The sequence below is a fragment of the Eschrichtius robustus genome, chromosome 12, assembly GCF_028021215.1.
Source record: "Eschrichtius robustus isolate mEscRob2 chromosome 12, mEscRob2.pri, whole genome shotgun sequence".
In the NCBI taxonomy this organism is placed as follows: Eukaryota; Metazoa; Chordata; class Mammalia; order Artiodactyla; family Eschrichtiidae; genus Eschrichtius; species Eschrichtius robustus.
Window position 1 is genome coordinate 44,079,871 of NC_090835.1, and position 12,559 is coordinate 44,092,429.

At 38.6% G+C, this 12,559-nt stretch overlaps 1 protein-coding gene across 1 annotated transcript in view; it reads left to right on the plus strand.

Moving 5' to 3' along the window:
• The window catches only part of WDR48 (WD repeat domain 48), a 44,496-nt gene that overhangs the window by 22,263 nt on the left and 9,674 nt on the right, over positions 1–12,559 (plus strand). The window contains exons 8-14 of the mRNA XM_068556857.1: positions 283–507; positions 2,180–2,254; positions 3,186–3,288; positions 4,104–4,201; positions 8,830–8,937; positions 9,248–9,344; positions 11,450–11,545. Of these exons, the coding sequence (XP_068412958.1) occupies positions 283–507; positions 2,180–2,254; positions 3,186–3,288; positions 4,104–4,201; positions 8,830–8,937; positions 9,248–9,344; positions 11,450–11,545 (802 nt within the window). The remainder of the gene's footprint in view (positions 1–282; positions 508–2,179; positions 2,255–3,185; positions 3,289–4,103; positions 4,202–8,829; positions 8,938–9,247; positions 9,345–11,449; positions 11,546–12,559) is intronic.

Below are 12,559 nucleotides of genomic sequence, written 5' to 3' on the forward strand. Positions count from 1 at the left end.
CATGTTTAACATGTTCCCAAGGGATGGTGATGCAGCAAGCGGCAAGGTACACAGGACAGAGGAAGTTTTGCTCAGAGGGTTCCCCTGCTTGAGCCCATACTGTTGCCTTTGGTCGTTTCAGCCTGTGGTGTATGCTTGTCAGAAGTCTTTATCAGAGGCAGGAATACAGGTTGTTAGAGGTGTGTGTTTGACATTGTGGAGTCATTAGCGAAGACAAGTGTAAAGCACAAGAAAGCAGGAACTTTTTGGCAGGTTTCTAACCTTAGCTTTCTTTGTTCTCAGTGCCTTTCCGGCAGTTCTGATGGGACAATTCGCCTTTGGTCCCTTGGCCAGCAGAGATGTATAGCAACGTACCGAGTGCATGATGAAGGTGTTTGGGCTCTACAGGTCAATGACACCTTCACACATGTGTACTCTGGAGGAAGGGACAGGAAGATTTATTGTACAGACCTAAGAAACCCTGACATTCGGGTGCTAATTTGTGAAGAAAAAGCACCAGTTCTCAAGGTATGTCATATGTTTTAGTTTTATGATTAAGATTGTTACATGTGCTAGCCAAATACAGCAAAATCAATATTAAAACACAAGTCAACTGTGAGGTTGTAAAAAGATACTTGTTCGTCACCCACAGAAGAAATGGCGACTTCATGGGTACATCAGGGATGGATGGCTCTCGCACTGGCGAATCCTAGTGAGCTGGCCCCAAAGTGCTCCTGAGCTCTCCTGGCTTTCCTAACCTGTCCTTAGAGGAGGAATATGAGGAGTTCAGGTATCTGAAAGTGGACAGCAAAGCAGAAATTTGTCCACTGCCTCAGGAGGAGGATGTGGAAGAGTGCTCCTGAAGAAGAGGGGAAGCTGGTTCATATTCCAAACCATCACTGCCTCAAGATAGTCCTGGGTGGTGGGTAAAAGGGTACTTGAGAAGCCATCCATATTGACACCTGCTAAAAGTGAAGCCTAGAAAATGGCCAGTCATCATTGACAAGATGTTCAGTCTCACCGATGTTCACAGAATTGCACATTAAGACAACGGTGAGGAGATTTCCAGGTTTAAAATGGAGGCATAAAGACAGCACTCCCCCCAACCCCTTCTCAGAAATCATCTGAAAACAACAAGGAAAGCAGGAAACAGAATTGTAAATACCCATCATCTACGAAACTAAGTGACATCTGAAACCACAGTATAGGAGGAAGGACTGAAAAAGGGAATAGAGGTCAAATGAGACACTTGAGAGGATGCCTATGGTGTAAGAGCTCACATAATACTGGCCAATTACAGTTCTTTAAAACAGATGGCACAGCCTAATGGACAAAAGCAATAATCCTTTAGAGAAGCAAGAGAGTGGAGGCTAAAATACAGACACAGCATGTGTGCAGGAAGCACACTGATGGGGAGAGTCATGTGTGGAGGAGAAACTGCACTGCGAGTCCCGCAGCTGCCAGGATCTCTTGGCTGTGGAGAGAAAGACTAGAAGTGTTTAGCACAGGCATAACCATGTTGTAAGGAGCGTCACTTTGAACTGAAGAGGATTCCTACTTGCTAGTGGCTCAGCCCTGTCCCCATGTCTAAAAACCTGCAATTTCCTGGTGCAGGAAGAATAGTGCAAATGTAGAGTCATTCCATTTGCATAATGTATACATGGGTATATGTGTATTTTTATATGTATGGTATTTTAAAAATATAGGAGGACACAGTAAACTGTTCACAAAGTACAGCTGTATTCCTTAAGCAAGTTGGGGGGGTACATTATGTGGGTACTTTTCCTTTTGCTGTGTTGTTAGAATGGTTTTGGTTTTTGCTACAAACATTTTCCAAGAAAAACACGTATTTCCTTGTTACTAAGAACATGAAGACAAAACACAGGAGTGACAAAACCAAAAAGTTATGGTAAGCCATCCTTTTGACTGTACCCATTTAGAACCCTTAAATTAACCACACTTAAAACTTTAAGCCACTGTTTTTGGTAAATAGTCACCCCTATTACACTTTTATAGGGCTACGAATTCCTTTAGCAAAGAGACTCATTCTTCTCTGCATCCCTAGCTTTTAACACACGCTGTGGTATCGTCAGCACACAGATGTTGAATGAAGGAGTTGATATTTAATAGTGTATAGCTGGTCCTGGCAGTTCAGAAGAGTCAACATTCCACAAAGCAATATTTTTGTGCTTTGTTTCAGATGGAGCTTGACAGATCAGCTGATCCCCCTCCTGCAATCTGGGTTGCAACAACGAAGTCTACAGTAAATAAATGGGTAAGTGAGCCACTGTATATCTGGCAAAGGTTTATAAACATGTGGTTTGTTATCACGGACCTCCCAGGTACCAGTAGCAAATGCTCAGTATGAGCCTGACTCTCAGCATGCTTTTGGACAGTGACAAAAATCTGAAAGCCCCTATGAATGCAGGTGTGATCCTAAGGATTGTACAAAAATTAAGGTCGTAGTCAAAATGCAGCTTCTGACTTCTTTGTCAGGAGCCAAGATACACATTTGATGTGCTTAGAATAAGCGCTGTTCCCTGATAAAACCAGTAAAGTACAGCTTTAAAGTAGTACAGTTTCTGACCTCTTGAAGCTGTATTTGAAAAGAGGCAGCCCAAGTACCAGCACAGCAGGGAAACGCTAGGATTCTATTTTTCTAAACGTAAGAGAAAGCAGAAAGTTGTTTTTTTCAAATTCATTTCCTTTTTCTTTATAGCACGAAGAACAGGTATAGAAATAAAGGATAAGCAGAGGGAAGTCACAAAAGTACTATTAATTCTTAAGTCGTAATTAAAGAAGATTTAAGTTTTCTTGCTTACCAGACTGTGGATAACAAAAGAGAAAGTGTTTGCGTTTATTCCTGTTTATATGTAGATCAAGTGGTCTTTCTCTGTACTTGTAAAAAAAAAATGTTATATAACTTGTTTAAATTTCATTGTGCCAATTTGAGATCAACATAGCTTTACCTGGAAGAGTGCGTAGTCTTCTCTCCAAAAAGACAGCATTCCCTTCTTAATTTTTGTTTTGTATTTTTTTAATCATGGTAGGTAATTGTATTTTGTGACTAAGTATTTTTTGGTTGATGTTGTTATTGTCGGTTTTTCTCGTTTGTTCTTTGTTTTTCTTTTTTTTTTTCTTTGTTTTTCTTGCCACTTTAAACTAATTGGCATAAAATGATTAAATAATGAATTTTGTTCCTTTAGACATTGAAAGGAATTCATAATTTTAGAGCCTCTGGAGATTATGACAATGACTGTACAAATCCTATAACACCCCTTTGTACACAACCTGACCAGGTTATTAAGGGTAAGTAAGGATATTGGAAGGTATTGTCCGTTTTATTGAAGTTAATTATACTTACTAAGAAATTGACAAAAATAAAGGAGGTGACCTTCCTTTAAATGTAATCCTGATGTCAACAAAAGACTAATAGTATATTGCTTTATTTTTAATAGAAGAAAAATATTTTTTAAATGCTTTTTAGTGACTTTAAAAATTGAGCTTTCTTGAGTTAATCTTTTTGCCCAGCATTAGAATAATCATGGTCTTGGTAAAGCCAGCAACCACTTTGTAAAAGATACAAGATTTAATGTTGTCTTTTGGCACAAGCCAGAATGGTCAGATCTGGCCCCTGAATTCTGCATGCTACAACTGCGAGTGACAGCTCTGACTTCAAGGGGATTAGAGTATTGAATGGTGTGTTTATCTATAGTTAGATGTCCATGCTGTGACCTTTAGGATAGAATGTCCATTCAGGAGAAGGAAGATAGGAAACAAAAGTTAATGAGAGATAGGACTAATTCAGAGATTTCCTGTCATCATGTGGACTTTTCCTAGTGGGTAAAAAAATTATTAAAGGGTTTGCTCTTAATAATTTTCCACTAGTAGACCCTTGAAGTGAATGGAGAGTCTTTTAATCTGTTATTAAAATCAGACAGTTTTTCTTTGGTTAGCCTCAAATTGCCTTAGAAATAATTATATGGTCTTCTGATTTACCTTCTCCTTTCTGGGGGCTAGTATGATTTACATTCTGTTACAATACATGCCAGTTAACATTATTGCTGTACTGTGAATTTAAATGTAGGATTGTTTTCCTAATTGTGTGGATTTTTTTCCTTTAGGGGGTGCTAGTATTATTCAGTGTCACATTCTTAATGATAAGAGACATATATTAACCAAAGATACCAATAATAATGTGGCATATTGGGATGTATTAAAGGTAAGTATCTTTTTGTAATTAAATATAGGTTATTGGATTATGTATCCCTTTATTTTTTATTGTAGTCTGTGTGTGTATATGTGTTATATGTGTGTGTGTATAAAATAACCAAGATAATAGTCATATAAATAAAGACTTAATTGCAGCCTTATTTTGGGGTGGATATATATATTCTTATGTGAATATTAGATAAGGCCATAGTTTATCTTTTTAAGTACCCAGAATTTGAATGGAACCGTTTTCTCTGTTTAGTGTATTACAAACTGTGTTGCGCTGCCTTCCCTTAAAATGAAAACATCAGAGTTCCTCGTCCTTGAAACTGTTGACATTTTGGCAGTGGGGCGGGGTAGGATCTGTCCTGTGCATTGTAGGATGTTTAGGAGCATCCCTTAGCCTCTACCCAGTAGATGCCAGTAACCACCTTCATCCCTATCCCCCACTTCAGTTATAACAACCAAAAATGTCTCTAGATATTGCCATATGTTTAGGGGGAGGAAGGAAGAAGAAGGATGCAAAATCACCCTGGGTTGAGAACCACTGGAGTACACAAAATAAGTTTGGCCATTTCTTAGGATTTATAGCCATCACTGTGAGCAGCAGTTACTACTTTGGGTCATGTTACAGTGACTCCTTGGATAATTGAGATGTATTAAGCTGTTCAACCACATTATAAATAGCACTGAAGAATTTATAGACAGATTGAAAAGTTTGCTTTTAGAATCCTGACAAATGTCCCTTCTTAGTGTTGTTGTTATATTTGTTCAAAAAATATTTCTGGAATGAACGAATACTGTGTGCAAAGAACTGTGTTGAGGGTCACAAATGATGAAAAAGTCCATTTCATGATCCCTTCTGGTAGAAGGGACAACAGAGCACAAGATAGCTTATGGACAAGGGTGATTACTTACAGCTGGAGAAATCAGGAGAACCTCACAGTGGAGAAATCATTTGAACAGGGCCTTAAAGGATTCTAGCAGATGGATTATGGGAGGGCATTTTAGGAAGAGGAAGTGAATGACAAAGGCACAGAAGAGGAAGGTAATCAAAACATACTTATTCAGGGCCAGGTGAACAGTTTTGTATAGCTGGAGACCAGAGTAAGTATAAGAGAGTAGTAGGGGTGTGTAAGGATGAAAGATGAGATTCACGTCATTTACCAAAAAGTCATGAATTTCAGGCTCCAGGCTTGGCCTTTCTTTGGTACTTCCTAAAGATTCTTAATCATAGATGATTTTAGAGCAGGAAAACCCTATGTTCAGAGCAGTAGCAGTATGTATAATGGGAAAGAAGCCGGAAGTCAGGAAGTCAGTTGTCTTAAGCATAATGACTTGGGGATCTACAGAAAGAGATGGATGACTTTTGGCCACCGTGAAGCCTTGGAGAGATCCTGGCCAGGCCGAAGACATCAGATCTCATTGTCCTCCAGGCCTTCCACCCTCCCCTGGAGTCCCTCAGTAAGACGGTTTGATCCAAAAATAAAAGAAGAGACAGATGTTGGGTATATTTTAAAGGAAGAATTGAAAAGATCTGGTATTTTGGTTAGGTTCCTGGTTATAAGGAACAGAGATTCACTTAAGTTAACTTCTGGATCCAAAGAATAAACACATTTCTTTCTCGGAAAAGGGGACTGTCTCTGAATGGAAACCTTGGCCTGACTAACACATTCCCTCCCTGTGGCGCAGCTGTGTGGGAAATCACATTACAGAACAGTTGCTTGGTGAGCATGGCTTCAGAACAAGAGACTTTAGTTGAGTGGAAAATTTAATTGCAGTAGGCTCCAAAAATTCCAATTGGTTTTTTTCCTACAGTAGAGATGTGCTTGTCAGGGGACCAGAAACTCACGTTTGTTTCAGAGAGGGGTTCTGTGAAGACAGAGAGGATCCAGAGTAGCCCTAAGGACCTCATCAGTAGGAATTTGGCTGCTTCACCACTAATGTGGCCCTAGCTCTGCCCTGTGGCTAGGCTTTACCTCATGCTGCGCAGCATCTGATGTTCTCCAGAATATCTAACAAAGTCAAATCGAGCCAGTTCCTCTTTGATTTTCTGCCTATGAGTCTGATGTCCTCTCTTGGTCTAATTAGCTGAAGTCTGAGTAGAGTCCTGCTGTCTGAATGGGAGGTAGTTCTACTTAGATGGGGCGCTCAGCTGGCATGCACCATCATTGGCATTTTTGTGGCCCTGGCAGCTTCCCATATCCAGACACTAGACCTTGAGGTTTTAAGATCAAGTGACCAGGCAAAATAGACATGGCATTATACAGAAATACGGAAGTCAGGAGTATTTAAGACCATAGGCTCAGAGTTAGAGCTGCATTCTGACCTTGGCTCTGCCAGCTACTAGCCAAGTGATCTCCAGAATATGCTTACCTTTGTCATTATTCCTAAAATCTGGATGGTCCATATTTCTTGGTAATGTTAAGGGGGTGTTTGAGAAGTATTTACTGTAGTGACTGACACATAGTAGTTAGGAGGCTGTTGTACTAATACAGGCGAAATATCAGATATTCCTCTGGAGTGGGGTGGGAACAAGGGGAAAAAACAGAATGATTAGAAAGATATTTAGGCCTGTAGATAAGTGATGCTTGAATAAAAGGGAGTATGAAGAAAAGGAAGGAGCAGAGATTAGTCCTAGGTTTCTGGATTAGTTTGGTGAGTGGAAGTGATACAGGGAACGTAAGAGGAGAAAGCATTGTTGGGCGAAAGGGACATGCTGAGAAAGACAGCAGATTTGAATTTATGTGAGATATCTGGGTAGAGGTGTTTGCTGGGCAGAGAGCTATACAACCTAATGCACGCATGAAAGAACTGGGCTGGAGAAATCGGTCCAGCCGTCTTCAGCTGTGGATTATAGTTGGAGCCATGAGAAAGGTCAGAGTTTCTAAGGGATACATCTATACTGAAAATAGAAGAAACCAAGTCATCTCCCTTTCAAGAATTTTTAGAAAAAGAGGAAGCCACGAAGGTGTGTAATAAAAAGGGGTAAGAAAACAAAGAGCTCAAGGACTAATTAAGCGTTTCAGGAAGGAGCTTGTGGTAAGCTGCATTGGCCTGCTGAGAGTTTGTGTGAGACAGTGGAATGGAATGTGCACATTGATCTAGCCAATAAAGAGGATGGTGTCTGGGGAGAGCAGTTTCTAGGGAGACCTTAGGGCAAAAGCCAGATAGAGTGGGTTGAATAGTGTTTGCGAGGTGAAGAAACAGAATTTGAGGGGAGACAATCTTAGATGAAATTTGACTTTGGTGAGATGGGCAGGAAAGGCAGTAGCTGGAGAAGATTTAGGCATGAGAAGGTCAAGGGAAGGTTTTGTTTTGGTGTTTAGGCATTTTTAAGATGGGAGAAATTTGATCGTGGTTCACTGTTCATGGGGAGAAGCCCGTAGAGACATGAGAAGGTAAATGATGATACAAGGTCCCCAAGAAGCAAGAGGTGAGGGGATCCAGAGCACAGCAAGAAGGGACACCTTTTTCGTTGCACCAGGAAGAACAGTAGCAGAAAGTTAAGGGGATTCTGTCAAGGCTCCTCTTTTTTTGAGAAGTAGAGGTCAGACTCATGTGCTGGGGGTAGTGAGGGAGGTGGTGGCAGCAAGGGCAGGGGTATGAGGAGAGTAGAGATTTGACAAAGATGCTGTGGAGAACTGACTTTGGAAACAAGTTCCAGGTAGCATTAATGACTGTATATTTATAGTGGGAATACTGTCAAGGATTTGAGAGGCCATCTTTTCCTGTGTGTTGTCCATGTGGATGTTCATATTGTCCGGGATGCAAGCGAGATCTCAAGATGGGTTTTAAGACATTAAGCCAGGCTCAAGTTGCCATTGAATGAGGGAGATGAGGGAGAGTGAGCACAGAGGTTGCTAGATGGCTGTGAGGAAAAGGGGTACGGTTTACTGCAGCTAAATGATATGGGCTCAAAGAAATAGGAGTTTTTACATAGCGATGGTGGAATGATGGTCTCTGTATGCCATTAGAGAGTTATGGGATGTAGGAGAAGATGCAGAGTCACCCTTTGAGAAGACAGCTGATGAGATGGGACCCTCAGGAAAGAGCCAGTTTGCTGTTAGGAAGAATAGGTAGAGGGAACATTCTGTGATATTGTTCAGGATAGAGATGAACTGTGATTGGAAATGCTCCATGGCACGAGGGGAAGTTCAGGACATACTTTTGGGGAGCATAGGTATTTAGGGAATGAATAAGAAAGATTGTGATGGCCAAGAAAGAGAAACTTAAAATTGCTGCCTATATTATAGCTGTTGTCTGAAGGTATTGATAGCTTCACAGTTCTCTTAAAGTGCTTAGAAACTGTTATTTGTTCCTTGAAGATTTTTTTTGCTTCATTTGACATTGCTTCCAGATAAGTGTGGTGGTATATTATATCAATATGAGCAAAATTAGGTTACAGTTTCCCAAAAAAGAACAGTTTGTGTTTTTTTTAATTTAAAATTTTAATAGGACGTAGTTACTTAAAGGTAAATGCTTTAAGATAAAAATATTTGACCATGTTCTTTTTGGAATGTATTTAAGACTCCATTATATTTAGGCAAATGTGTAAAATTTTGAGTAGCTAAGTCAGAATCAAATCAGTTGACCACTTAACATTGATAATTATCATACTTTATTTTTGCTGTATAGGCATGTAAAGTTGAAGATCTGGGCAAAGTGGATTTTGAAGATGAAATTAAGAAAAGATTTAAGATGGTATATGTACCAAATTGGTTCTCAGTAGACTTAAAAACAGGGGTAAGTTAGCAATTGATATTTGTGCGATTTGGGTTAGTTGAAAATTTCTAATATAGTTCAAAATTAAGTATTATTAATTATAGAGTCCTGTGTTTTATGTATGAAAGGAAAAAATTTTATGCAGTTTAAATGCCTTTTCATATCCCAGTATATTAAATTGTAGTTGCATCGAATCACGCAGAAACACATTTTGGTTCTGAATCTGTGGCTTAGCACTTTAGTTAAATAGTACAAATAAATAATGGTTTAGAGACTTATTTGGAGAATGTATTCACATGGAATATCACTAACAATTTTTTTCTTTTGACAGATGTTGACAATTACTTTGGATGAGAGTGACTGTTTTGCTGCTTGGGTTTCTGCAAAAGATGCTGGCTTTAGCAGCCCTGACGGGTCAGATCCAAAACGTGAGTTTAAGTGTCCTTCTTTCCCTTTCTCCTTCCAAAAGAGAAGGTGGATCTGTGCTGTTTTTTTATGTGCTCATCTTTTTTTTTTAAACAATATTTGGGTTTTTTAAAAATCATTTTTCAAGAAATCTGTATATTCTCTCATATGGAAATGGAAAATACTATTCATTTTAAATGTTTTGGGGATCTTGATTTTTGTCACAATCTATGGCTTAGCTTTAACAATTAAACATGCAGCACACTCTCTACCCTTAAACCGTTCGGGAAGTCTGTTAGGTTAGGAAAGTGAAGCTAGGAAACAGTTTTTCCCCCCCAATTAAAAAAAAAATGTATTGAAGTATAGTTGACATATAATGTATTAGTTTCAGATGTACAATATAATGATTCAATATTTGTATATACTGTAAAATAGTCACTACAATAAGTCTAGTTAACATCCATCACCATACATAGAAAATTTTTTTTTCTTAATGAGAATTTTTAAGATCTACTCTCTTAGCAACTTTCAAATATGCAATACAGTAATAGTAACTACAGTTGCCATGCTGTATATTACATCCCCATGACTTATTTATTTTATAACTGGAAGATTGTACCTTTTGACCCCCTTCACCCATTTTGCCCATCCCATTACTCCCCACATCTGGCAACCACCAATCTGTTCTCTATATCTGTGAGCTTTGCTTTTTGGCTTTTTTGTTTTTAGATTCCACATATAAGTGAGATCATATGGTATTTGTCTTTCTGTGTCAGACATATTTCATTTAACCATAATTCCTTCACGGTTCATCCTTGTCGCAAATGGCAAGACTTCATTCTTTTTTATGACTGAATAATATTTCTGTGTGTGTGTGTGTGTGTTTGTGTATCACATTTTCTTTACCCATTCATCCATCAGTGGACAATGACGTTGTTTCTAATATCTTGGCTATTGTAAATAGTGCTGCAGTGAACATGGGGATGCATATATCTTTTTGAATTAGTGGTTTCCTTTTCTTTGGATAAATAGTCAGAAGTGGAATTACTAGATATGATAGTTTTATTTTTGAGGAACTGCCGTACTGTTGTGCACAGTGGCTTCACCAATTTACATTCCCATCAGTAGTGCACAAGGATTCCTGTTTCTCCACGTACTCTCAAACATTTGTTATTTGTGGTCTTTTTGATAATAGCCATTCTGACAGGTGTGAGGTGATATCTCATTGTGGTTTTGATTTGCATTTCCCAGGTGATTAATGATGTTGAACATCTTTTCATGTACCTGTTGACTGTGTGTCTTCTTTGGAAAAATGTCTATTCATATCTTCTGCCCATTTTTTAATCAGATTGTTCAGTTTTTTTGCTATTGAGTTGTATGAATTTTTTATATATTTTGGATATTAACCCCTTTCAGATACATGATTTGCAAATATTTTCTCCCATTCACTAGGTCACCTTTTCATTTTGTTGATGATTTCCTTTGCTCTGCAGAAGCTTTTTAGTTTGATGTAGTCCCACTTGTTTATTTTTGCCTTTATTGCCCTTGCTTTTGGTGTAAGATCCAAAAAAATCATTGCCAAGACCATTGTCAGCGAGCTTACTGCCTGTGTTTTCTTCTCGGAGTTTTATGGTTTCAGGTCTTACATCAAGTCTTTAATCCATATTGAGTTAATTCTTGTGTATGGTGAGAAGAGACTCATCTTCATAAGAGTCTATTACATTTTGTTGATTATATTTTTGATCAGTATTCTCCTAAGAATGTAGCATGTAGAAATACCTGATATATATAAATATAGTGTACTGGCTTTGTATGGAAATAGCCCTTTAAAGACTACAGTTGCTGTTTTTGTTTGTTCATTTTTAAAGAGTGGCTGTATCTGAACAACCAAATAGAATATGTGTTTGCTCCATATCGTCACAGCTTTAAACATTCTAAGATAAAATTTTAATAGACTTCGTGAAATCTCTAAATCTTGCTTTTAAACATCCTTGGCATTGGGTTAAGAATGTAACATCAGAGTTTGTGGAAACTTTTAATTTTTACTTCTTTCCCTCTATTTTTAGGTTAAAGCTAATAATGATTCTCTTTTCCATTTCTTTTCTTTTTTATATCAACTCTTTTGCAGTGAACTTAGGAGGACTTTTACTCCAGGCCCTCCTAGAATATTGGCCTAGGACACATGTGAATCCAATAGATGAAGAAGAAAATGAAGTAAACCATGGTTCGTGTTTTTATATCAGGATAATTGATTTAAAAATTACTCAGAAGTTAAGGATACTTAGATTGTGTGTTATCCTGAGAATGTTTTTTTAAAAAAATTATTTTAAGCATTTGCTAAAGTGTGACATAATAAATATATGTGATGTGCCCAATTTACTGCCCTCCCTTCCACATCCTAGAGAACATCCATCCAGTCTTAACTGAGATTCCAAGAGAGCTTCTAATCAGTGAGATTCTATACACAAGATATATAGAATAAACCCTGTGTATTCAAATGACCTTTGACCTTAAACGTAGGCAGCTTAGCAGGGTTATTCCAAAGATATTTCTTAGGATATCCATGGACCTGCTGGATTTACCTCCAGTGCTCGCTAATTAACATCAGAAAGCCAGGTTTGTCCTTGTGTAGTCAAACTTCACGTTGGCTTGAAATGTAGATATTACCTAGTCTGATGATCTACCTGATCGTGGCTCAAAAAATCAAATCCCAACTCAGAAGTGTCAGGGTAAGTGAATGAGTATGTGTAAAGAATTAATGTCACTGAGGGCATTGAAAAGCTTTGTGTGCCACAGGCAGTGGCAGTAACTTTCTCTGGGAAGCAGAGGAGAATTTGGCTCAGTTTCATTATAGAAAGGGGAAAAAAAACCTTAAAATTTCACAACTCATATGTAACCTTGAGTCCCACCTACTGAGGACTTATCTGCTGAAGATTCTCTGAAGATTGCCCACTTACGGTGGTCAGCAGTGACAAGGACCTCCTGCCAGAGACTTTGTTCTGGCCGACTGATTCATCCAGAATGATTTTTGGAGTTTAAATCTGTTTTGCAAGGATGACATACCTCTCTCTCTGAAAGCCAGTCTCCTGATGTCCCTGTCATAGAGAGGGCACTGACCCCACCCGTGGTGTCATTTCTTTTGTCACCTGACCCACTTCATTCCCCTTTAGAATTGTACAGTGGGCTGTGAGCCAGAGAAATTCAGTGGAAATATCTCTTCACGGAGGATTGAGCAAGC